Source organism: Pungitius pungitius, chromosome 6 (genome assembly GCF_949316345.1).
Source record: "Pungitius pungitius chromosome 6, fPunPun2.1, whole genome shotgun sequence".
Lineage (NCBI taxonomy): Eukaryota > Metazoa > Chordata > Actinopteri > Perciformes > Gasterosteidae > Pungitius > Pungitius pungitius.
In genome coordinates this window covers 11,997,198-12,019,492 of record NC_084905.1, presented here as the reverse complement: position 1 = coordinate 12,019,492, position 22,295 = coordinate 11,997,198, and the positions used below count along the sequence as shown (strand labels likewise).

Sequence of the window (22,295 nt, the reverse complement as noted above, 5' to 3'; positions counted from 1 at the left end):
CCAAAAATAATTACTGTAGCTGGACTTCCGCATTTAACTGAGGCATTTGAACCAAAGTCTTAGCTGGTATTGTCTGCCACTACTGGTGGTCCAGGTTTGCAGTTAATCTTACTAATCACAAATGGATGACATTTAAATGTTGATATGTCCACTGCTCTCTTTCTCTGAGAAGTAATTATGAAAAAATAATGATTTATTAATTATGAATGTGAATATATTACTATAACATACTAATTCATAATGGTGGTAAAGTTTATATTACATTACATTACATGTCATTTAGCTGACGCTTTTATCCAAAGCGACTTACAATAAGTGCATTTCCACATAGATACAAACTCAGAAAACAAGTAACAAGAAAGTACATTTTTCATCAAATAAGCAGTTACAAAACATGTTATAGAAAAGTGCCATTACAATTTAAGTGCTATCATTTGTTAGTGCTACGGTTTGCTAGTGTTTTAGTCAAGGTAGAGTCTAAAAAGGTGTGTCTTGAGTTTTCGACGGAAGATGTAGAGGCTCTCTGCAGTCCTGATGTCATCGGAGAGCTCATTCCACCATCTGGGAGCCAGGACAGCAAAGAGTTGCGATCTCGTTGAGTGCTTTTCTCTCAGTGAGGGAGGAACAAGCCGCTTGGCAGATGCAGATCGAAGTGTGCGGGTTGGGATGTAGGGTTTCACCATGTCCCGGATGTAGACTGGTCCCGATCCATTCACAGCATGGTACGTCAGTACCAATGTTTTGAACTGGATGCGGGCAGCTACTGGTAACCAATGAAGTGAACGGAGAAGCGGTGTGGTGTGGGAGTATTTTGGAATGTTGAAGACCAGTCGAGCTGCTGCATTCTGGATGAGCTGCAGTGGTCGTATGGCAGTACCTGGAAGACCCGCCAGCAGAGAGTTACAGTAGTCAAGGCGGGAGATGACAAGCGCCTGAATCAGTACCTGTGCCGCCTTCTGAGTGAGAAGGGTTCGTATTCTCCTGATGTTGTAGAGCGTGTATCTACAGCAGGGGTGTCAAAGTCAAATGGACGGAGGGCCAAATAAAAAATTTAGCTACAAGCCGAGGGCCGGACTGTTCGAATGTTCATTGAAAAATTTTTAAATGACGCATATAGTCTAGTGAACCTAATTGAACCTACTGAAAACCTAACAAATATATTCCAATATGATCAGATAAATAAAGCAATATTTTCTTATGGCTCTGTCAGTAATCTTTAATTTTCAAAAGACAAATTTCCTTTATATAAAAATCCCCATAACATGAACATTAAATGAAAGAAACCGGTATTCAAGGCACCATCAGTAGCCTATATTTTCTATTTTAAAAAAAGTGGGCTAAATTTACTTCAAAGAAAAAAACAATAATAGCAATTTTCTATCATCCACTCAACTGAAATATTTTTAAAATATAATTGGATTGAAATACAATAAAATAAAGTGCAAAAATCTATTAATCAAAAACAACACTTTGTTTAAGGAGAAGTAACATGCAGTGAAAACAAATATTAAACTTTAACTTTTAAACTTGAACTGAGTAAAAACTCTAAATATGTGATTGCACAGTAATGTTCACTTGTTTGAGGTTGAGGGTGATACTTGGTGGTGTCCCATCTTTTTCACAAGTTCATCAATGTTCGGGGTAAGGCTCTGAGCTGAGGAAATCCTCAGAATTGAGTGGAGGTGTTCAGCAGTAAGTCGACTTCTGTGTGATGTTTTGTTCAGGTTCATCAAAGAAAACAGTTGTTCACACAGGTATGTGCTGCCAAACATAGACAACGTTTGAGCAGCCTGGATGCGCAGCTGGGGCATTGTGTCGGGGAGGAAACGGGCGAACTCCGCAGCACCCACTGCCGCATATTTTGCCCTCAGTGCATCATTGCATTGGAGGTCAATCAACTCCATTTGGAGGTTTGGTGGTGAGCTTTCCACGTCAACAGCAAATGGGTTACCGAGCAGCTCCAACCTACTTTTTTGTGCTTTAAAGTCAGCAAATCGGCGTCGAAAGTCAGCGGCAAGCATACCTATTTTATCAGCCAACTGTGCGCTCGGGAACGCACTGGTAGAGAGCTTCTCTTTCATGGTCTGGCAGCTGGGAAAGTGGCTCAAATTTTCTTTCCGCATCTGCGTCTCCCACAGAGTCAGTTTGGTTTTAAATGCCTTCACTGTACTGTACATATCAGAGATGACACGATCCCGACCCTGCAGCTGCAAGTTCATTGCATTCAGATGACTCGTAATGTCACACAGAAAAGCCATTTCACACAGAAACATTTCGTCTCGGAGTTGTGTTGTGTCTTTCCCTTTGCTGTCCAAGAACAGACAAATCTCCTCACGAAGCTCGAAACATCTTTGAAGCACCTTTCCCTGGCTTAGCCATCGCACCTCTGTGTGATAAGGCAAATCACCATGCTCCGTTTCTAACTCCGTCAGAAATGCCTTGAACTGGCGGTGATTCAAACCTTTGGCTCTGATAAAGTTAACTGTGCGCGTGATGATGCTCATTACATGCTCCATTTTCAAGGCTTTACCGCACAACGCTTCCTGGTGTATGATACAATGATAAGCTGTCAGCTCACCTGTCGCGTTTTCCTCTTGCATCTTTTCCCGTATCTTCGCCACCAGTCCGCTCCTGTGTCCACACATCGCAGGTGCTCCGTCGGTTGTCAAACCCACGAGTTTTTCCCAAGGCAGCTCCATCTCATTTACACATCTTGACACCTCTTCATACAAATCATGCCCCGTAGTTGTGCCATGCATAGGACGTAAAGCCAAAAACTCCTCTGTCACGCTTAGGCTGGAGTCCACTCCGCGGATGAAAATTGACAACTGGGCAATGTCAGAAATGTCGGTGCTCTCATCCACAGCCAAGGAATATGCAATGAAATCTTTTCTCTTTTTCACAAGCTGCTCTTTTAGATTGATGGACAACTGGTCTACTCTCTCGGCAATGGTGTTTCTGCTCAGACTCACATTTAAAAAGAGTTGCCTTTTTTCTGGGCAAACTTCGTCACAAACTTTAATCATGCAGTTTTTGATGAAATCCCCCTCCGTAAATGGCCGGGCTGATTTAGCGATCTCTTCTGCCAAAATAAAACTGGCCTTGAACGCAGCCTGGCCTTGTGATTTGGCTTTTTTGAACAGAGCCTGTCGAGATTTGAGGCCTCGTTTTAATTCCTCTGCCTTTTGTAGCCTTTGTTCCATGTCCATATTCTTGTTTTTGTCCGCGTGTTTCGTTTCATAATGTCGTCTCAGATTATACTCTTTCAGTACCGCCACACTTTCTCCACACAGAAGACACACAGGTTTTCCAGCTACCTCCGTGAACATATACTCCGACTCCCACCTTGTTTGAAACCCCCGGTTCTCAGTGTCCACCTTCCGTTTTGCCATTTTTGATGGGTATCTGAAAGTTAATTTTACTGTGATGCTGACGACTGCTGTGCCAATAAATATTGAAATGAAGCAGCCTACTGCTCGGTGCGTCACCGTTGCATTGTGGGAAATGTAGTATTGGTGCGTGTAAAAGATCTGCGGGCTGCCGGCTTGCTGCGGTCTGCGGGCCGGTTCTAATAATAAATCAAGATCATCCCAGGGGCCGTAAAAAACCTTCTTGCGGGCCGGATGTGGCCCGCGGGCCTTGACTCTGACATATGTGATCTACAGGATCGTGTCGTCGCTGCGATGTTGGCAGTCAGGGAGTGTCAGGGTATCGGGCTGGGGCAGGTTGCAGGCAGGACTCAAACGCAGAGGTTTCCACACAAAGTGCTCTTTATTCTTAAACAAACCAAAGACGTGCTCCAACGAGGACTGACATGGACAATGACGTGACAAAGGACAACTGGCACACAGGGCTTAAATACACAAGGGAGGTGCAGGTGATTGGACACAGGTGGAAGCAATCAGGCAATCACAGGACAGGAAGTGAAGTTACCCAGAGACACGAGACACAAGAAAGCTACAAAATAAGACAAGCAGACCCAAACCGTGACAGAACCCCCCCCTCAAGGACCGAATTCCAGACGGTCCTAAAGGAGGGTGGAACCCAGAAAAACAGACAAGGGAGGGAGGGCGGGGAACCCGACAACCCCCGGCCGCCCAGGGGACTCCAAGGGTCGGCGGCACGGGGTCGGGTCCCTCCGGCCGGGATGACCGCCGGACCTCAGGGTCTCGGGGGGCCGACCGCTACGGCGGCCGGGCCTCAGGGTCTCGGGGGGTCTGCCGGGTCGGCGACCGGGCCTCAGGGTCTCGGGGGGCCTGCCGGGTCGGCGACAGGGCCTCAGGGTCTCGGGGGGCCTGCCGGGTCGGCGACCGGGCCTCAGGGTCTCGGGGGGCCTGCCGGGTCGGCGACCGGGCCTCAGGGTCTCGGGGGGCCTGCCGGGTCGGCGACCGGGCCTCAGGGTCTCGGGGGGCCTGCCGGGTCGGCGACCGGGCGTCAGGGTCTGGGGGGGCGTGCCGGGTCGGTGACCGGGCGTCAGGGTCTCGGGGGGCGTGCCGGGTCGGCGACCGGGCGTCAGGGTCTGGGTGGGCGTGCCGGCTCGGCGACCGGGCGTCAGGGTCTCGGGGGGGTGCCGGGCGGTGCGGCTCCGGCGTCGTTGTGGCGGGGGGCGCCGAGCTGTGCGGCTCCGGCGTCGTGGCGGGGGGCGCCGAGCTGTGCGGCTGCGGCGTCGTCGTGGCGGGGGGCGCCGAGCTGTGCGGCTCCGGCGTCGTGGCGGGGGGCGCCGAGCTGTGCGGCTCCGGCGTCGTCGTGGCGGGGGGCGCCGAGCTGTGCGGCTCCGGCGTCGTCGTTGCGGGGGGCGCCGAGCTGTGCGGCTCCGGCTGCATGGCGTGGGGCTCCGGGCCAACCCCTGACCCCACCCCCCCTTCAAGGACCGACTTCCAGGCGGTCCCAAGAGGGTGGGAGGGAGGGGTCATGGTCAGGCGCCGCGGGGCCGGGACCAGGGGCGTGGTTCTCGGGGCAGGAACGGGCGGGGGCGTGGTTCTCGGGGCAGGAACGGGCGGGGGCGTGGTTCTCGGGGCAGGAACGGGCGCTGACGGGCGTCTCGGGGCCGGAACGGGCGCTGACGGGCGTCTCGGGGCCGGAACGGGCGCTGACGGGCGTCTGGGGGCCGGAACGGGCGCTGACGGGCGTCTGGGGGCCGGAACGGGCGCTGACGGGCGTCTGGGGGCCGGAACGGGCGCAGGCGAGACTCTGGGGGCCGGAACGGGCTGGGACGGGCATCTTTGGGCCGGGTCAGGAGCCGAGGCTGGAGGGGTTCGTATCCTCCTCCTCCCCGGGCTCTTCCTCCTCGGATTGAGGATGTCCCTTAGCTCAAGGCACGCCTTCCGATAGCTCCTGGGACCAGAGATGAAATCTGTTTTCCGCTGGAAAAACGGGCTTCTCACATCCAGGTATTCCGGGCCCAAGTCGCACCAGGAGTCTGCTGAGTCCTTACGTGGTCGCGTCATTCTGTCAAGGTGTCGGGCTGGGGCAGGTTGCAGGCAGGACTCAAACGCAGAGGTTTCCACACAAAGTGCTCTTTATTCTTAAACAAACCAAAGACGTGCTCCAACGAGGACTGACATGGACAATGACGCGACAAAGGACAACTGGCACACAGGGCTTAAATACACAAGGGAGGTGCAGGTGATTGGACACAGGTGGAAGCAATCAGGCAATCACAGGACAGGAAGTGAAGTTACCCAGAGACACGAGACACAAGAAAGCTACAAAATAAGACAAGCAGACCCAAACCGTGACAGGTAGAGTTGGGAGTCAAGTGTCACGCCACTCAGAAGTGGGCGTTAACACGGAGTCGCCGAAGTAGAAGAAGCTGAAGAAGAACGGTCAGGTCCTGGGTGGGCGAGGTTTTTCCAGGGAAGAAAAGTAGTTCCGTCTTGTCGGGGTTGATCTTCAGGTGATGAGCGGACATCCACTGGGAGATGTCAGTCAGACATGCAGAGATCCGTGCCGCCACCTGTATCACCTAGTGAAGAGTGTCCGAGTCGGGGAAGGAGAGAATTAGTTGGGTGTCGTCGACATAGCTGTGATAGGAAAAACCGTGCGAGCGAATGACGGAGCCAAGGGAGTTGGTGTAAATTGAGAAGAGGAGGGGACCCAGGACGGAGCCCTGAGGAACTCCAGTTGTAAGGGGACAAGGTTCCGACACTGATCCTCCCCAAGTTACCCGGTAGGTGCGACCATCAAGGTAGGATGAGAGAAGAGACAGCGCGGATCCTGTGACACCAAGTTCCTGAAGGGCGGCGATAAGGATCTGGTGGTTTACTGTGTCGAATGCTGCAGAAAGGTCCAGTAGGATGAGCACGGAGGAGAGCGAGGCGCCTCTAGCAGCGTGGAGTTGTTCCGCGACAGCAAGGAGAGCAGTCTCTGTGGAATGCCTTCAACGCCTTGAAGCCTGACTGGTGGGGGTCTATGAGGTTGTTACTATGGAGGTAGGAGGAGAGTTGGTTGAAGATGGCTCGTTCAATTGTTTTGGACAGGAAGGGAAGGAGGGATGCAGGTCTGTAGTTGTTTACTTCCGAAGGGTTGAGGGTGGATTTCTTCAGGAGTGGGTTAACTCTTGCTTCCTTCAAGGTGTTGGGGAAACAGCCAGATAACAGAGCATTGTTAATGAGACATGTGAGGAAGGGAAGAAGATCGGGGGCGATCGACTGTAGGATATGGGATGGGATGGGGTCAAGGAGGCAGGTATTGAAAGTAAAACGTTCCTATTTGTTTTAATATGATCAAAAATGATACCATTCTCAATCATAAGTATTATTAGAGCCATCCATCATATTTGGGAACCATGCAAACAGCTGGAATATATTTGTAAAAAGAAAAGACTCAGCAAACAAAATTGATGAAAATGCCCAATGTGTATTAATGCACCAGTACAAAAGTACAACATTTCAAAATATGTCAAAAGGTGGGTCACTTTTGGGAAAAGTCATCAAATTTCAGTCTCAAGAAATGACGTTTAGGTCTTTTGATCTTTTGGTGTTGTCCAATGTCAAAACGGTTCAAATTTAGTAACAGTAAAGGAGATGTTGGGTAATAATGAATAATGATTTTTCACTGCAGGTAATTCTTCATTACTAATTATTCCCTCGCTACAATGTTACATACCTGTGCCATCCATGACTTGAAGTGAAACTTGTCTAAAAACAATTCAAGTTGTTAAATTTGTGGCTGATATTCGACAAATTAGACGATAAGACACAGACAAATGTCATGCAGGTTACTGAAGTGAAAGTTAACACAAACAATGTTGCTGAAAAAGTAACGAGAGGCTGTTCTACCAAAATTAGGAGATTGTGGCAGCTTACCTAGTTCCAACAAACAAAAAAGCAGGAAAGGCTGACAGCAAAGAAAACCAAAGCAAAGTTTTCATCATGATCAATGAGACTATTAAAGCTTCAGACAACAACCACAGAGGTGGTGGAAGTGAAAGGAAGCAGATGGGAAGTTGAGGTGAACGCCTGCCTGCCCACAAGTCAGGCGTGTAAAGTCAGTAAACGTGTCATTTAAGAATTCAGTAAATAAGTCTGGAACTTTGCTCTTATTTGAAATCAGGTAATTTAATTTCTAACACACCTAAAATGCACTTAACTAATTTATGCTCAAAATTGTTGTATAATGTGTTACCTCTGTTAATCTTTTTGTATAAGTTACTTATCTTCGGTACTGCCATACTTTATTTTGATGCAGGATCAGGGCCTTCTAGTAGTTCCATCATCTCTTACTTGTTTACCTAATAATGTCTAAATCGATCACAGTAGCTGTGTTCTAAATTTTGTGGAGCCTTGTTTTTCTGTGAGGCATAAATACAATTTGTGTGTTCTACCATAGAAATGCAATTTGACATGCAATTGGGATTTTAATACTGCTATTGTTTTTAGGACTGTCCGCACATGTCGCACACCTCCATGAGGACATTGACAGTGATTGCCACCTTCATTTTGAAAAGAACACTGGTGATAAATTACTAGTTAAATGCGCTATTAACGATGTTATTAAAAACCCATTTTAACAACGTCAATCTTTTTATCGCAAGATTAACGTTTTCTTAAATAAAAAAAATAATGGATGGGGGTGGATGGCTGTCTGAAAATGTCAACAGGTTTGTCTCAAGAAGTAGTAGGCTTACGTTTTATTGGTAACCTAACGGATACGGTTCATTGTTTCTTAAATAAGAGGCCTGACTGCTTTGTTCACAGCAAACCTGAAAAAAGGAAAATATTAAGCCATAGTCCATGTTTAGCACAAAGAACTCCGGGAAAGAAGCTGAATTAGTGATGTACATTAATAAAACATGGATGATTGTGGAAGGAGAGAGTGAGAGAGTGAGAGTGAGAGAGGGGCTCGGTGTGTCCTAAGAAGTCCCCCGGCAGTCCAAGCCTAGAGCAGCTTAACTAAGGGCTGGTCCAGGCTAACCTGAGCCAACCCTAACTATAAGCAATATCAAAGAGGAACGTTTTAAGCTTTATCTTAAATGAACTGACCGAGTCTGCCCCCCGGACTGAAAGTGGAAGCTGGTTCCACAAAAGAGGAGCTTGATAACTGAAGGCTCTGGCCCTCATCCTACTTTTTAAAACTCTAGGAACCACAAGTAGCCCAGCATCTACAGAGCGCAGATGCCTTGTAGGGCAATACGGTGTAACAAGCTCTTTAAGATAAGACGGTGCCTCACCAGCAAGTGCCTTGTAGGTGAGGAGAAGTACCTTAAATTCTATTCTTGATTTAACAGGAAGCCAGTGCAGAGAAGTTAATACAGGAGTTATATGATCCCATTTCTTACTTCTTGTTAATACACATGCTGCAGCATTCTGAAAAAGCTGGAGAGGTTTAAGCGATTTACAAGAGCAGCCTGATAACAAAGAATTACAGTAATCCAGTCTAGAAGTAACAAATGCATGAACTAGTTTTTCTGCATCACTTTGAGACAGGAAGTTCCTGATTTTCGATATATTACGTAGATGAAAAAAGGCAGTCCTTGAAGTATTCTTTATATGAGAGCTGAAGGACATATCCTGGTCGAAGAGAACTCAAAGATTTCTGATGGTGCTGTTGGATACCAGAGCAATTCCATCCATAGAGACTGTATGACGTGACAGCTGACTTCGAAGGCGCTCTGGGCCTATCATGATAACTTCCGTTTTTTCCGAGTTTAACATCAGGAAGTTGCAGGTCATCTAAGTTTTGATGTCTCCAAGACAATCCTGAAGTCTAACAAGTTGGTTGGTGTCTTCTGGCTTGATCGATAGATACAGTCTGCATAACAATGGAAGTTTATGCAGTGTTTTCTGATAACGTCGCCCAAAGGAAGCATGTACAGGGTAAATAGAATCGGTCCAAGCACAGAACCTTGTGGAACTCCGTGACCAACATTGGTGGTCCTCGAGGATTCACCGTTCACAAACACAAACTGGGATCGATCCGATAAATAAGATTTAAACCAGCTGAGTGCAGTTCCTTTGATGCCAATCAAGTGTTCCAGTCTCTGCAGCAGGATACGGTGATCGATGGTGTCAAATGCAGCACTGAGGTCCAGCAATACAAGAAAAGAGACAAGTCCTTGGTCCGATGCAAGTAGAAGATCATTTGTAATTTTCACCAGTGCCGTTTCTGTGCTATGATGCACTCGAAATCCTGACTGGAAATCCTTGAACAAAGCATTGTTTTGTAGAAAGTCACATAATTGATTCGTGACAGATTTCTCAAGGATCTTAGCGAGGAAAGGAAGATTAGAGATAGGTCAGAATTGTCAGAATATTTCAAAAGTTTGAGCAAAGTGTCCACATTTCAAAACCTGTCCAGCATTTTTAATCATGTTTGAGATCAAGAAAATGTGTGAGGACAAAAAATAAACTTTGTTTTCCATTATAACTGTTCTCTTTGTCTCCAAAGCTTACAGTTTCTAGTTCAGCTTACTTGAACATTTTAAGGCAATCGGTTTCCGGATTATTTCTTAGTAAAGTGAATGGTTGGAATAGAAAAGATGACTTTTTCTCATTAGTACTGCTTACTTGATATAACTCAGCTCTTTAAGTGGTTTGAACTGACTATTGTCAACATAGTTTAATCATTTTAAGTTAACTTCACTCAGACCTTTAAGTTGTCTGACCCGACTGTTTATTGTCAACACAATTAATCATTTTAAGTCAACTATACTAATGTCTACTGCAGTTACATGAGTGGCCTAAACTCAGTTATTCTCGGTATTAACAACTTAAAATGAAAGAGCAACTTCATTTATTTATGTTGAGGCTTTCCTGACTTTTTTTCAAGTAAATTCAACTTATTACATGTTGTAGTGTAAATATTGAAGATTGAACAACAAATTAGTGTTGTGTTACGCTCTTAAGAATGAAGCGATGCTCACTCTCGGAATAACACATTTGTTTCCTGTAGGAAATATGAAACACAGTTCAGATCAGGCGCTGTAGCATGTACACTTACATTCATTCACCACGTACTGACTTCTACTTCGACGCTACTCTTATCAGTCTCACTGCTTTTGCTGTTTTTAAACCTCTATCCATTATACTCATGAACTGAATCACCTAACGTAACTATTCTTGAACCCACAGCCAGTTACTGTATTCTTTTCACATGGATTACAATTAAAGTTTCAAACGCCGAATGTGACACCCATATCAAAACATCACAGAATGCTCCTTTAACCTATGTGGCGCTTGGGCTGTGGCGTTAGCATGTACCGAGGTTAGCATTAGCTTGGTCTGCTACATAATACACACATCTGAAGTTTCCTACAACATTTACTACAGTTCTTTCCGTTTCACACTGTCTTAACCACATGTGTCTCCAAGCATGTCCTTACAGCTCACACAGAAAGTTAGTAGCTTCTGTTTAGCGACCGAAGCCATTACTATTGGCCTCCGCCATCATAGACACACGAGGCGGCAAACATACACACTCATAACACGGTCTAATTCAATGTCCCTTAATGTCACAGTCGTTAACTAAAGCTCTAATAACACAAACTACTGACGTCTATTACCGGGGTTCTGATTATACATTACATTACATGTTATTTAGCTGACGCTTTTATCCAAAGCGAACTTACATTGTATTATAACACATGCATTAAATTTTTGCCTGGGGAGCAATTAGGGGTTAGGTGTCTTGCTTAGGGACACTTTGACATGGCACATGGGGCAGCCGGGATTTGAACCACCAACCTTGCGGCCCCCAGCGCACTGCACTACTCTATGTGCCACCGTCTCCCATTATAGCCAGCTTACCTGTAGGAAATATGAAACAAAGTTCAGATCAGGCGCTGTAGCATGTACACTTACACTCGTTCACCACGTACTGACTTTTACTTCAACGCTACTGGCGTCCGCTACTGATATATGGAATGCCGTTTTATTCAAAATTAAATAAATGAATAAATACACGGTAATGCATAATGACACTGTATTTCATAATAAATAAATGAATAAATACACGGTATTTTCGCACATCAACACCATCCTGTCTAGACACACCCCACCCAGAGACCACTCAGGTCATTCTGTCTGTAGGCCTGGTTAATTGTCTTAAACACCGGTGACCATGTTCAAAACCCCAGCCCAATTGTGGAGAACAGCCAAATTCACCTTTCCCAACGCTACCTTCTACATCCCTATTATTCATTTTTCACCCAAGTTAGACCCCAGCATAATTTCTCTCCTCAACCGCCTCAACACCAAACTTTCTGACAAATACAATTTCATCCCAGAAATAAGCCCTCTTCTCTTTCAGGTCACTTGGGACAACATACACTCGACACCCCAGAGAGCGAAGACTGTCTTCAAGTACTGGAAAACTCATTTAAACTACTAAAGGGGGAGGAATTTGACCACACATCTCCCCCTAGCTCCAATATTACTAACCTCTGCTCTACTCTCTCCTTCACACCTACACTGCTACACCAGCTGTCACGGTTTGGTCCCTCTTCCTGTTTTAGTTTGAAGTTTCATGTTCCTTGTGGTCCTGGGTTAACTTCACTTCCTGCCTTGTCTTGTGATTGCGTGATTGTCTCCAATTGATGATTGCCTGTTGTCCTTTGTCGCGTCATTGTCTACCGCCACTCGTCGTTGGAGCACGTCTTGTCTTCGTTGTGGAATAAAGAGCACTTGGTCTGGAAAACTCTGCGTTTGAGTCCTCCCTGCAACCTGCGACAGCCCGGATATTGTGACAGAATGACGCGACCACGTAAGGACTCAGCAGACTCCTGGTGTGACTTGGGCCCGGACGACCTGGATGTGAGGAGCCCGTTTTTCCGGCGCGAAACTGATTTCATTTTTGGTCCCAGAAGCTATCAGAAGGCGTGCCTCGAGCTACGGGACATCCTCAACCCGAGGAAAAAGAGCCCGGGGAGGAGGAGGACACGAACCCCTCCAGCCCCGGCTCCTGACCCGGCCCCACAACGCCCGTCCCAGCCCAAGTGGGCCCCCCGACGCCCGTCCCAGCCCCTTCCGGCCCCCAGAGTCTCGTCTCCGCCCGCTCCGGCCCCCAGAGTCTCGTCTCCGCCCGTTCCGGCCCCCAGACCCCAGAGTCTCGTCTCCGCCCGTTCCGGCCCCCAGACCCCAGAGTCTCGTCTCCGCCCGTTCCGGCCCCCAGAGTCTCGTCTCCGCCCGTTCCGGCCCCCAGAGTCTCGTCTCCGCCCGCTCCGGCCCCCAGAGTCTCGTCTCCGCCCGTTCCGGCCCCCAGACCCCAGAGTCTCGTCTCCGCCCGTTCCGGCCCCCAGACCCCAGAGTCTCGTCTCCGCCTGTTCCGGCCCCCAGACCCCAGAGTCTCGTCTCCGCCCGTTCCGGCCCCCAGACCCCAGAGTCTCGTCTCCGCCCGTTCCGGCCCCCAGAGTCTCGTCTCCGCCCGTTCCGGCCCCCAGAGTCTCGTCTCCGCCCGTTCCGGCCCCCAGAGTCCCGTCTCCGCCCGTTCCGGCCCCAAGACTCCAGTCTCCGCCCGTCCCGGCCCCAAGACTCCAGTCTCCGCCCGTCCCGGCCCCAAGACTCCAGTTTCCAGCCCCCCGACGCCTGTCTGCGCCCGTCCCGTCTCCAGCCCCGTCCCCACGGCCCCTGATCATGCCCCCTCCCTCCCATCCCTTGGTCCTCTCCCCCCTACCCCTGGGGGCCGTCTGGGAACTGGCCCTTGAGGGGGGGGTGGGGGCAGGGGCTGGGCCGCCGCCGCTGCAGAGCCCGGTAGTCCCCGCCACGACGACGCCGAAGCCGCAAAGCTCGGCGCCCCCCGCCACGACGACGCCGGAGCCGCCGCAGAGCCCGGCGCCCAACGCCACGAAGTCCGGCCGCCGTAGCGGTCGGCCCCCCGAGACCCTGAAGCCCGGCCGCCGTAGCGGTCGGCCCCCCGAGACCCTGAAGCCGGGCCGCCGTAGCGGCCGGCCCCCCGAGCTCCTGAGGTCCGGCCGTCATCCCGTCCGGAGGGACCCGACACCGTGCCGCCGACTATTGGAGTCCCCTGGGCGGCCGGGGGTTGTCGGGTTCCCCGCCCTCCCTCCCTTGTCTGTTTTTCTAGGTTCCACCCTCCTTTAGGACCGTCTGGAATTCGGTCCTTAAGGGGGGGGGGTTCTGTCACGGTTTGGTCCCTCTTCCTGTTTTAGTTTGAAGTTTCATGTTCCTTGTGGTCCTGGGTTAACTTCACTTCCTGCCTTGTCTTGTGATTGCGTGATTGTCTCCACCTGTGTCCAATCACCTGCACCTCCCTTGTGTATTTAAGCCCTGTGTACCTGTTGTCCTTTGTCGTGTCATTGTCTACCGTCACTCGTCGTTGGAGCACGTCTTGTCTTCGTTTTGGAATAAAGAGCACTTGGTCTGGAAAACTCTGCGTTTGAGTCCTCCCTGCAACCTGCGACAGCCCGGATATTGTGACAGAATGACGCGACCACGTAAGGACTCAGCAGACTCCTGGTGTGACTTGGGCCCGGACGACCTGGATGTGAGGAGCCCGTTTTTCCGGCGCGAAACTGATTTCATTTTTGGTCCCAGAAGCTATCAGAAGGCGTGCCTCGAGCTACGGGACATCCTCAACCCGAGGAAAAAGAGCCCGGGGAGGAGGAGGACACGAACCCCTCCAGCCCCGGCTCCTGACCCGGCCCCACAACGCCCGTCCCAGCCCAAGTGGGCCCCCCGACGCCCGTCCCAGCCCCTTCCGGCCCCCAGAGTCTCGTCTCCGCCCGCTCCGGCCCCCAGAGTCTCGTCTCCGCCCGTTCCGGCCCCCAGACCCCAGAGTCTCGTCTCCGCCCGTTCCGGCCCCCAGACCCCAGAGTCTCGTCTCCGCCCGTTCCGGCCCCCAGAGTCTCGTCTCCGCCCGTTCCGGCCCCCAGAGTCTCGTCTCCGCCCGCTCCGGCCCCCAGAGTCTCGTCTCCGCCCGTTCCGGCCCCCAGACCCCAGAGTCTCGTCTCCGCCCGTTCCGGCCCCCAGACCCCAGAGTCTCGTCTCCGCCTGTTCCGGCCCCCAGACCCCAGAGTCTCGTCTCCGCCCGTTCCGGCCCCCAGACCCCAGAGTCTCGTCTCCGCCCGTTCCGGCCCCCAGAGTCTCGTCTCCGCCCGTTCCGGCCCCCAGAGTCTCGTCTCCGCCCGTTCCGGCCCCCAGAGTCCCGTCTCCGCCCGTTCCGGCCCCAAGACTCCAGTCTCCGCCCGTCCCGGCCCCAAGACTCCAGTCTCCGCCCGTCCCGGCCCCAAGACTCCAGTTTCCAGCCCCCCGACGCCTGTCTGCGCCCGTCCCGTCTCCAGCCCCGTCCCCACGGCCCCTGATCATGCCCCCTCCCTCCCATCCCTTGGTCCTCTCCCCCCTACCCCTGGGGGCCGTCTGGGAACTGGCCCTTGAGGGGGGGGTGGGGGCAGGGGCTGGGCCGCCGCCGCTGCAGAGCCCGGTAGTCCCCGCCACGACGACGCCGAAGCCGCAAAGCTCGGCGCCCCCCGCCACGACGACGCCGGAGCCGCCGCAGAGCCCGGCGCCCAACGCCACGAAGTCCGGCCGCCGTAGCGGTCGGCCCCCCGAGACCCTGAAGCCCGGCCGCCGTAGCGGTCGGCCCCCCGAGACCCTGAAGCCGGGCCGCCGTAGCGGCCGGCCCCCCGAGCTCCTGAGGTCCGGCCGTCATCCCGTCCGGAGGGACCCGACACCGTGCCGCCGACTATTGGAGTCCCCTGGGCGGCCGGGGGTTGTCGGGTTCCCCGCCCTCCCTCCCTTGTCTGTTTTTCTAGGTTCCACCCTCCTTTAGGACCGTCTGGAATTCGGTCCTTAAGGGGGGGGGGTTCTGTCACGGTTTGGTCCCTCTTCCTGTTTTAGTTTGAAGTTTCATGTTCCTTGTGGTCCTGGGTTAACTTCACTTCCTGCCTTGTCTTGTGATTGCGTGATTGTCTCCACCTGTGTCCAATCACCTGCACCTGCCTTGTGTATTTAAGCCCTGTGTACCTGTTGTCCTTTGTCGTGTCATTGTCTACCGTCACTCGTCGTTGGAGCACGTCTTGTCTTCGTTTTGGAATAAAGAGCACTTGGTCTGGAAAACTCTGCGTTTGAGTCCTCCCTGCAGCCTGCACCAGCTTCCACCTCTTGACACCAGCTGGAGATCCTGGAAAAAAGGTCTCACCTTCATCCCCACACCCAAACCCCCTACCCGGCCGGAGCTCAGAGGGGACCTTCACACATTCCACAGGAGGCTTAAGCTCATAGACCACTTCTGGGGAGCCCCGAGGCGGGAGCCTGTACCCTTCACCGGACCGTCCACCTGGGAACCACGCCCCAACACCACTTCAACGGAAATCCACCAACTCATCCAGAAAAATTTAGCAGCACTGACAAGATGGCGCCCCCTCGCACATACGCAGCCTAACATTAGCCAACAACACAAACACATTCTTAAAACATTGGATAATAGCAAACACATAGTCATTAAACTGGCCGATAAAGGGTGACAGATTACAGCAACAACATTACAGAATACATTGATTACTACATCAACCCCCTCTTAAAATTACACCCTAGTTACCTTAAAGATACTTACCAATTTGTCAATTAAATCAATAATGTTAGAGTACCCGGTCATAGTTTTCTGTTCTCCATTGACATAGATTCACTTTACACAAATATAGAAACCCCGTTAGGCCTCATTGCCTTTCAAGATATTTTCAGTCAACATTCCAACCCGGCAAGACCAGACAAGGAAATCATACAACTCCTACACATCACCCTAACTCGGAACGACTTCACCTTCAATAATAAATTCTATCTTCAGCTGTGCGGGTGTGCGATGGGCCGTAAGTATTCGCCCGCGTACGCCGACATTCACCTGGCCCAATGGGAGAGGGCAGCCTTCAATAAACTACAGTACAAACCCCTCCTCTATTTAGGGTATTGGATGACATCTTCGGTGTCTGGGATCACACTGAAGACCACTTCCACACATTTTTGGACATCTTAAATCAACATCACCCCAAAATAAAACTCAAACATAACCTACAACACCTTTCAGTCGAGTTCCTCGATACGGTGGTCTTCTTCCAGGCATCTGACAACCAGACCAAAACCTTGGCTACAAAGGTTTACTTTAAGGACACGGACCGCCACGCCCTTCTCCACAAGTCCAGCTATGACCCCAAACACACGTACAGAGGTCTCATAAAGTCCCGCGTTGAGACTCAGGGGGTACTCAAAGTGCTTCCTCAGGACGATAAAGGCGGAGGTCGCCGAATCCTTCAGGAGCGGCAGAGGCAACCCACGACCAGCAGCCCAGTCTCTCGTCCCCTTGATTTTAACATACAACAGTTGCACACACAACTTTTTAAAAACCAGTAAACAGAATTTTCAGGGGACAAGTGAATACTGTGCCGCCCTGGAGGACACTCGAGTTATCTCTGCCTTTCGCCGCAACAAAAATCTTAAAGATATCCTGATTCACACAAACTTAAACAAAAAAGATACCAGGAAGGAAGTGCTTCGAGAACCGGATATTGGTTTCATTCATCTCCCCCACATTTTTAACCCACAATCTAGGATTGGTTTTAACATCGGGCAGGTCCTGCGACCTATTGATTCTAATGTTATCTACGCCATCAGGTGCGGGACCTGCCACAAACTGTATGTGGGGGAGACCAAGAACGAAGTACACCTCCGTATCAAGCTACACCTTAATATTATTAAGAGTGGGACAGGTACCAGCGTCCTTGTAGGGTGTGGGTGACTCAGGCTCCGGACAAAGTACCGCGACCACAGGGTGGATAGTTTAATAATCAGTTTATTTATTTGTTTCTCCGTCACTCGCGCCGGCGTTCCGCTCGCTCCACACGCACCCCACTCGCTCGCTCGCCTCACTATTTAAATAGGGACGGGAGGACACACACACACACGTCAATCATCATCAGTCAATTGTTCCCACCTGGCACTGTTCCCCGAGCCACTCCCCCTCTCTCCTACCTGCAGCCGGGCTGAAACCACGCCCGCCACCACAGTCCTCTGTGAGCATTTTAAACTCCATGGCTCACACAACCTCCATAGTGTGGGCCTCCAGGGCAACAGACAGTGGAGCACAGCACAGCGGCAAGTAACAGAGAGAAGGTGGATCTACAGACTGGGTACCATCGACCCTCATGGCCTTAATGAAAAATATTGACCCAGTCTATTCTTGACCTTCTTAAACCTTTTTATTAGTCCCTTGATTTTATCTATTTGTAATTTCTTTAGATCGATCCTTTTTATTTTTTACTTTTTATCTTAATTTTAATATTTATTTTAATAGTTTTATCTTTAATTCTAATTTATATTATTATTTTTTATTTTTTCATCATTAACTCATCACAAATAAATCAACAGAAAAGGCAGTTTCATTATGCACAATACAAATGTAGTGGAATGGCTTCTACACTCCGGCCCCTAATTGACCAGTATAGGACAATTCATAGATTTAAACAAATGAAGGCCATTCTTTAGAGTCCTTTGTCTCGTGTCCATAGAATTAAGAAAAAAGGCCAAAAATACAATCCATTTAGTTTCGATAGTCGTTTTTGCAAAACGGGTTTAAAAAATTCCAAAAATGTGAACGTAAAGTTTTTGAGAAAAGGAAATTGAGTTCTCTCAAGGGTCGAAGAAAAGGGGGCAAAGTCTATTCGAGGATCTAATCAGGGCATATTTTGTAGAAGGCACAGCTTTGTGATGGGCCTTTCCAAGCTGCCATTTTGTGTCCTGATCTTGACACGACGTACATGTACCCTTTTGTCTGCTTCCATCTTCGTCTGGAATAGGTATCACTTTTGTCGAAGAGTCCGGTTGGAAGAGGCGGCATTAGCTTCATTTGAAGCAGCTGGTTGGGTGTCAGAGGTTCTGGATCTTTTGCATCTTGGGATAAGACTGTGATGGGCCGGTCATTCATGATTGCCTCTACTTCACATAGAGCTGTTTGGAGACTCTCGTCATCCAGGATCTGTTCTTTTTTATTATCCGGATGAGTTGTTCCCATACGCCTCCATGATGAGCACCATATGGGGGGTTGAATGTCCATTTGATACCTTCAGCGTGCATCGAAATGCTGGATCTGGCTGAGGTCAAGGTGTGTAAGTGCTTCTCGAAGCTCTCTTTCAGTCCTGACAAAATTAGTACCATTATCGGAAACAATTTCTTTCACTTGGCCTCGTCTGCAGATGGATCTTCGCAGTGCAGAAATGCATGAGTCTGTATCCATTGAGTAGGCCATCTCGAGATGTACAGCTCTGCTTGCTAGGCACGTAAAAAAGGCCCCGTACCGTTTTACTTTGCTGCGGCCGCGCTTGACTTCTATGGGCCCGAAGTAGTCTAGTCCTGTATTGGTGAAGGGCGGCAAATCAGGTGTTATCCTGTGTAGCGGTAGGTCGGACATTTTTTGTGTCATTGCTGTGCCATGCCATCTCCTGCAAAGTACACAGTCCCTTGTTATCTTTCTTGCAGCAGAATTTACTCTTCTGAGTTTTGCAGTAAGTTGATTTCTTCCACAATGAGCCATCGAGGTGTGGGTGTGGTGTAGGAGTATCTTTGACAGGTGGTTGTCCTTGGGTAGAATAGCAGGATGTTTGGTTTCCTCTGGCATTGCCAGCTTACTTAGTCTGCCTCCGACTCTCAGGATTCCATGTTGGAGGATGGGATCTAGTCTATAGACTGATAGATCCTACTGTTTCTCTTCATGGGTAAGCCCCTTTGTAGAGAGGTCACCTCATCTTTGAAGGATTGTTGTTGGACATAAGACACAAGTGTCACGGTTTGGGTCTGCTTGTCTTATTTTGGTAGTTTTCATGTCTTTTGTGTTCCTGGGTAACTTCACTTCCTGCCTTGTCCTGTGATTGCCTGATTGATTCCACCTGTGTCCAATCACCTGCACCTCCCTAGTGTATTTAAGCCCTGTGTGCCTGTTGTCCCTTGTCGCGTCATTGTCTAACGTCACTCGTTGTTGGAGCACGTCCAGGTTTTGTTTTTGGAATAAAGAGCACTTTGTCATCGGAAACCCTGCGTGTGAGTCCTCCCTGCATCCTGCTCGGGCTGCGATCCCTGACAACAAGTGATTGCTCTGCCTTGGCTAAATCCTCCACGGACAGCTGCGACCTAGTTGAGTACGTGTTAGTCATTTTCTTTCGTCTCAGAGTTTCTTTGAATTTTAAGATCCAGGCTGATGATCGGATCAATTTGTTCCATGATGAGAAGTGCTCAATAAAACAAGTCAGTGGCCTTTCATTCTGCAGTATACTTGTAATGAAAGCCATGGCCACCTTCTTAACCTCCGGGTCACTGTCATACAGCATGGGTGGTACTTGAATCACTGGCCAGTCAGATTCCGTTTGCATCAGGAAATTTGGACCACAGATCCCGAATAGTGCACACTCTGTTGGCTACATAGGTTTGAAACCTTCTTGCGTCATTTTGGATGTATTTTAAGACAGCGGTACCGTCGTTCCAAAAGACTGAGTCCTCTAGGATTAACTCGAGCTCTCTCCTCAACATCCTGTCTATCCTATCCGAGAACTGCACTAGCAAGCTCCAGACGTGGAGTTGTCACCACCTTTAAGAGTGCAACTCTTGATTTCCCCATCAAAAACATTATGTGAGGTAGTCCAACTTTACTGTCATGTTGTCAAGTAGCTGACTGTCCCGTAACCTCGCTCACTTGCGTCACAGAAGTGGTGCATCTGTGCTCTAGCAACTTCGAAATCTTGTGGCTTAAGGCATCTCCTGATTCTTAGGTTGGAAATCAGGTTAAGATCTTTTAGCCATTCCGTCCATCTCTCTGTGTAAGCAGTTGGTATTGTTTTATCCCATCCACAATTTAGCTTGCACAGGTCCTGCAGTATTCCTTTCCCTGTCAGCATGACTGGCGCTATGAAACCTAGGAGGTCGTATACAGAGTTCAACACCAATAAAATGCTTCTGCGTGTTACTGATGGTTGTTTTGGGGTGATTGAAGAGAAGAAAGTGTCTGACTCAATGTCCCATCGCATGCTGAGGGCCCTTTCGATGGGCGGTTTGTCTTTGTCGAGGTCTAGACCTTTGACTTCCTTTGCTCTCTCTTCCACTGGAACAGAGGCAAGGACTGCACAACTGTTTTCTGGTCCATTTGGTGAGTTTAAATCCACCTGTGGTGCAGACTGATCAAAGCTCTTTCACCAGACGGATGGCTTGGCTCTCGTTTGGTACAGATTTTAGACAGTCGTCTACATAAAAGTTTTGAATGGTGTTTAGAGCATCAGTGCTACACTTTCCTTCGTTGTCATCAGGTGTCTGCTTCAGTGCAAAATTGGCACAGCTCAGTGATGAGACTGCTGCGAAGAGATGCACAGTCATCCGGTATTCTGCTAGCGGTTGGTTGGTGTCGCCATCTGGCCACCACAGGAACCTCGTATTGTCACTTCAATATTCTTTTATTCATTGTTCGACCAAAACAACATAAATCACACTCATAATAAACAGAGAATTCAATGCGTAATGCGTAATGCGGTCAAAAATAGTATCTCGTTCCGCTCTCAAAATAGAAAAACCCACCTGGCCTTACTCAGGTGACATTTAAATAGCCCACGCCCCCTGACGTCATCATTAACTCATCACAAATAAATCAACAGAAAAGGCAGTTTCATTATGCACAATACAAATGTAGTGGCATGGCTACACTCATTATTTAACCCTACATTTTTAAATCTCTTGTTAACCGAATGGCAGACTCCGGTCTAAAAGTGGACTTTGTCCCACCCTCAACTACTCCCCCTACTCTCTTATCCCCCCCCTCCTTTTTAAACTTATTCTTGGTCCTGTTTTTAACTGGGGATGGGCTGTGAGACATAATCCGTTGCAGTTTGTGTGCCCCCATCCTACCTGCTAGCTCTTGTTCTCTTCTTAAGGCTTTCATTGGGGGGCTACCCCACGTTGGGTCCCCTCCTCACCTCTAACTCTATCCATTTTCCCCCACAAAAATGTCACTCACTTCATCTCGGTATAGACGGGTAATCAATCGGCCCTGTACCCCGCAGCTTTCCTTTACTCGACCTGCCAACAAGGTATCAGTCCCTCCGCTCCAGGATTTGCTCATTTATTCTTTCCACTGGGTCATTGGTCAGCGGGCCCAGGGATTCTATTGAATGATATGCGTGGGCCCGTGCCTTGCCGTGGGTCTCTATACAAACTGCTAAGCCGTTGGGCGACGCGGGGAGATTCATGTGACATTCCTACTACCTAACCTGCCTGTGCCTCGGACTAACGCTTTCCTTCGGTGCACATGGGCGAACATGGGTTACGTATCGGCGTCCAGCATTTGAGCTGATGTGCATTGGAACCCAATTGGCCTTTGACCCGGCCCTTACCTCTTCACCTAGTTCATTTTTCCAAGAAGATTCACTGCCATCGCATGTTTCCAATGGCATATTGGTCCTTTGAACTGTCATATCACTCTTGTGTGACACATCTTGAACATATCTCTCTTTGGATCTCTACACTCGGATCGTGGGATTACTAATACCAAAAAACAGATTAACTGGCTCTTACCCTGAACTCTGAACTTATTTTCTTCTCCTTTTTACCTCTGACCTTTGGGCTCACTTGCCACCCCCCCCCCCCCCCCCTCCCGCTCCCTCCTGTGCCCCTCAGGAGAGGGGTTTGGAAAGGGACGCAGTCACGCTTAGACATGCAGGGGAGGGACCTGATGTAGATACATCCCCCCTCCCTCGTACTGCTGACCTGACCTCTTTTCTCTTTTTCTCTTCCCTACTGGCTCACTTGCCACCTCCTCCCTCCCGTCCCCTCCTCTGTCTTCAGTGGGGGGCCGGGAAGGGACGCGGTGATGCTTAGACA

General features: G+C 49.6%; 1 protein-coding gene across 1 annotated transcript; it reads right to left on the bottom strand.

Moving 5' to 3' along the window:
- Positions 1-1,342: 1,342 nt before the first annotated feature.
- On the bottom strand, positions 1,343-3,578 carry LOC119196328 (general transcription factor II-I repeat domain-containing protein 2-like). The gene has a single exon (XM_037451902.2). It carries the CDS (start codon positions 3,390-3,392, stop codon positions 1,572-1,574), a length of 1,821 nt encoding a protein of 606 aa, XP_037307799.2. The 5' UTR covers positions 3,393-3,578; the 3' UTR covers positions 1,343-1,571.
- Between the last annotated feature and the right edge of the window lie 18,717 nt (positions 3,579-22,295).

Bases quoted from the DNA above. Each gene is read 5' to 3' on its own strand.
- LOC119196328 (XM_037451902.2), bottom strand. From the start codon at position 3,392: ATGGCAAAACGGAAGGTGGACACTGAGAACCGGGGGTTTCAAACAAGG.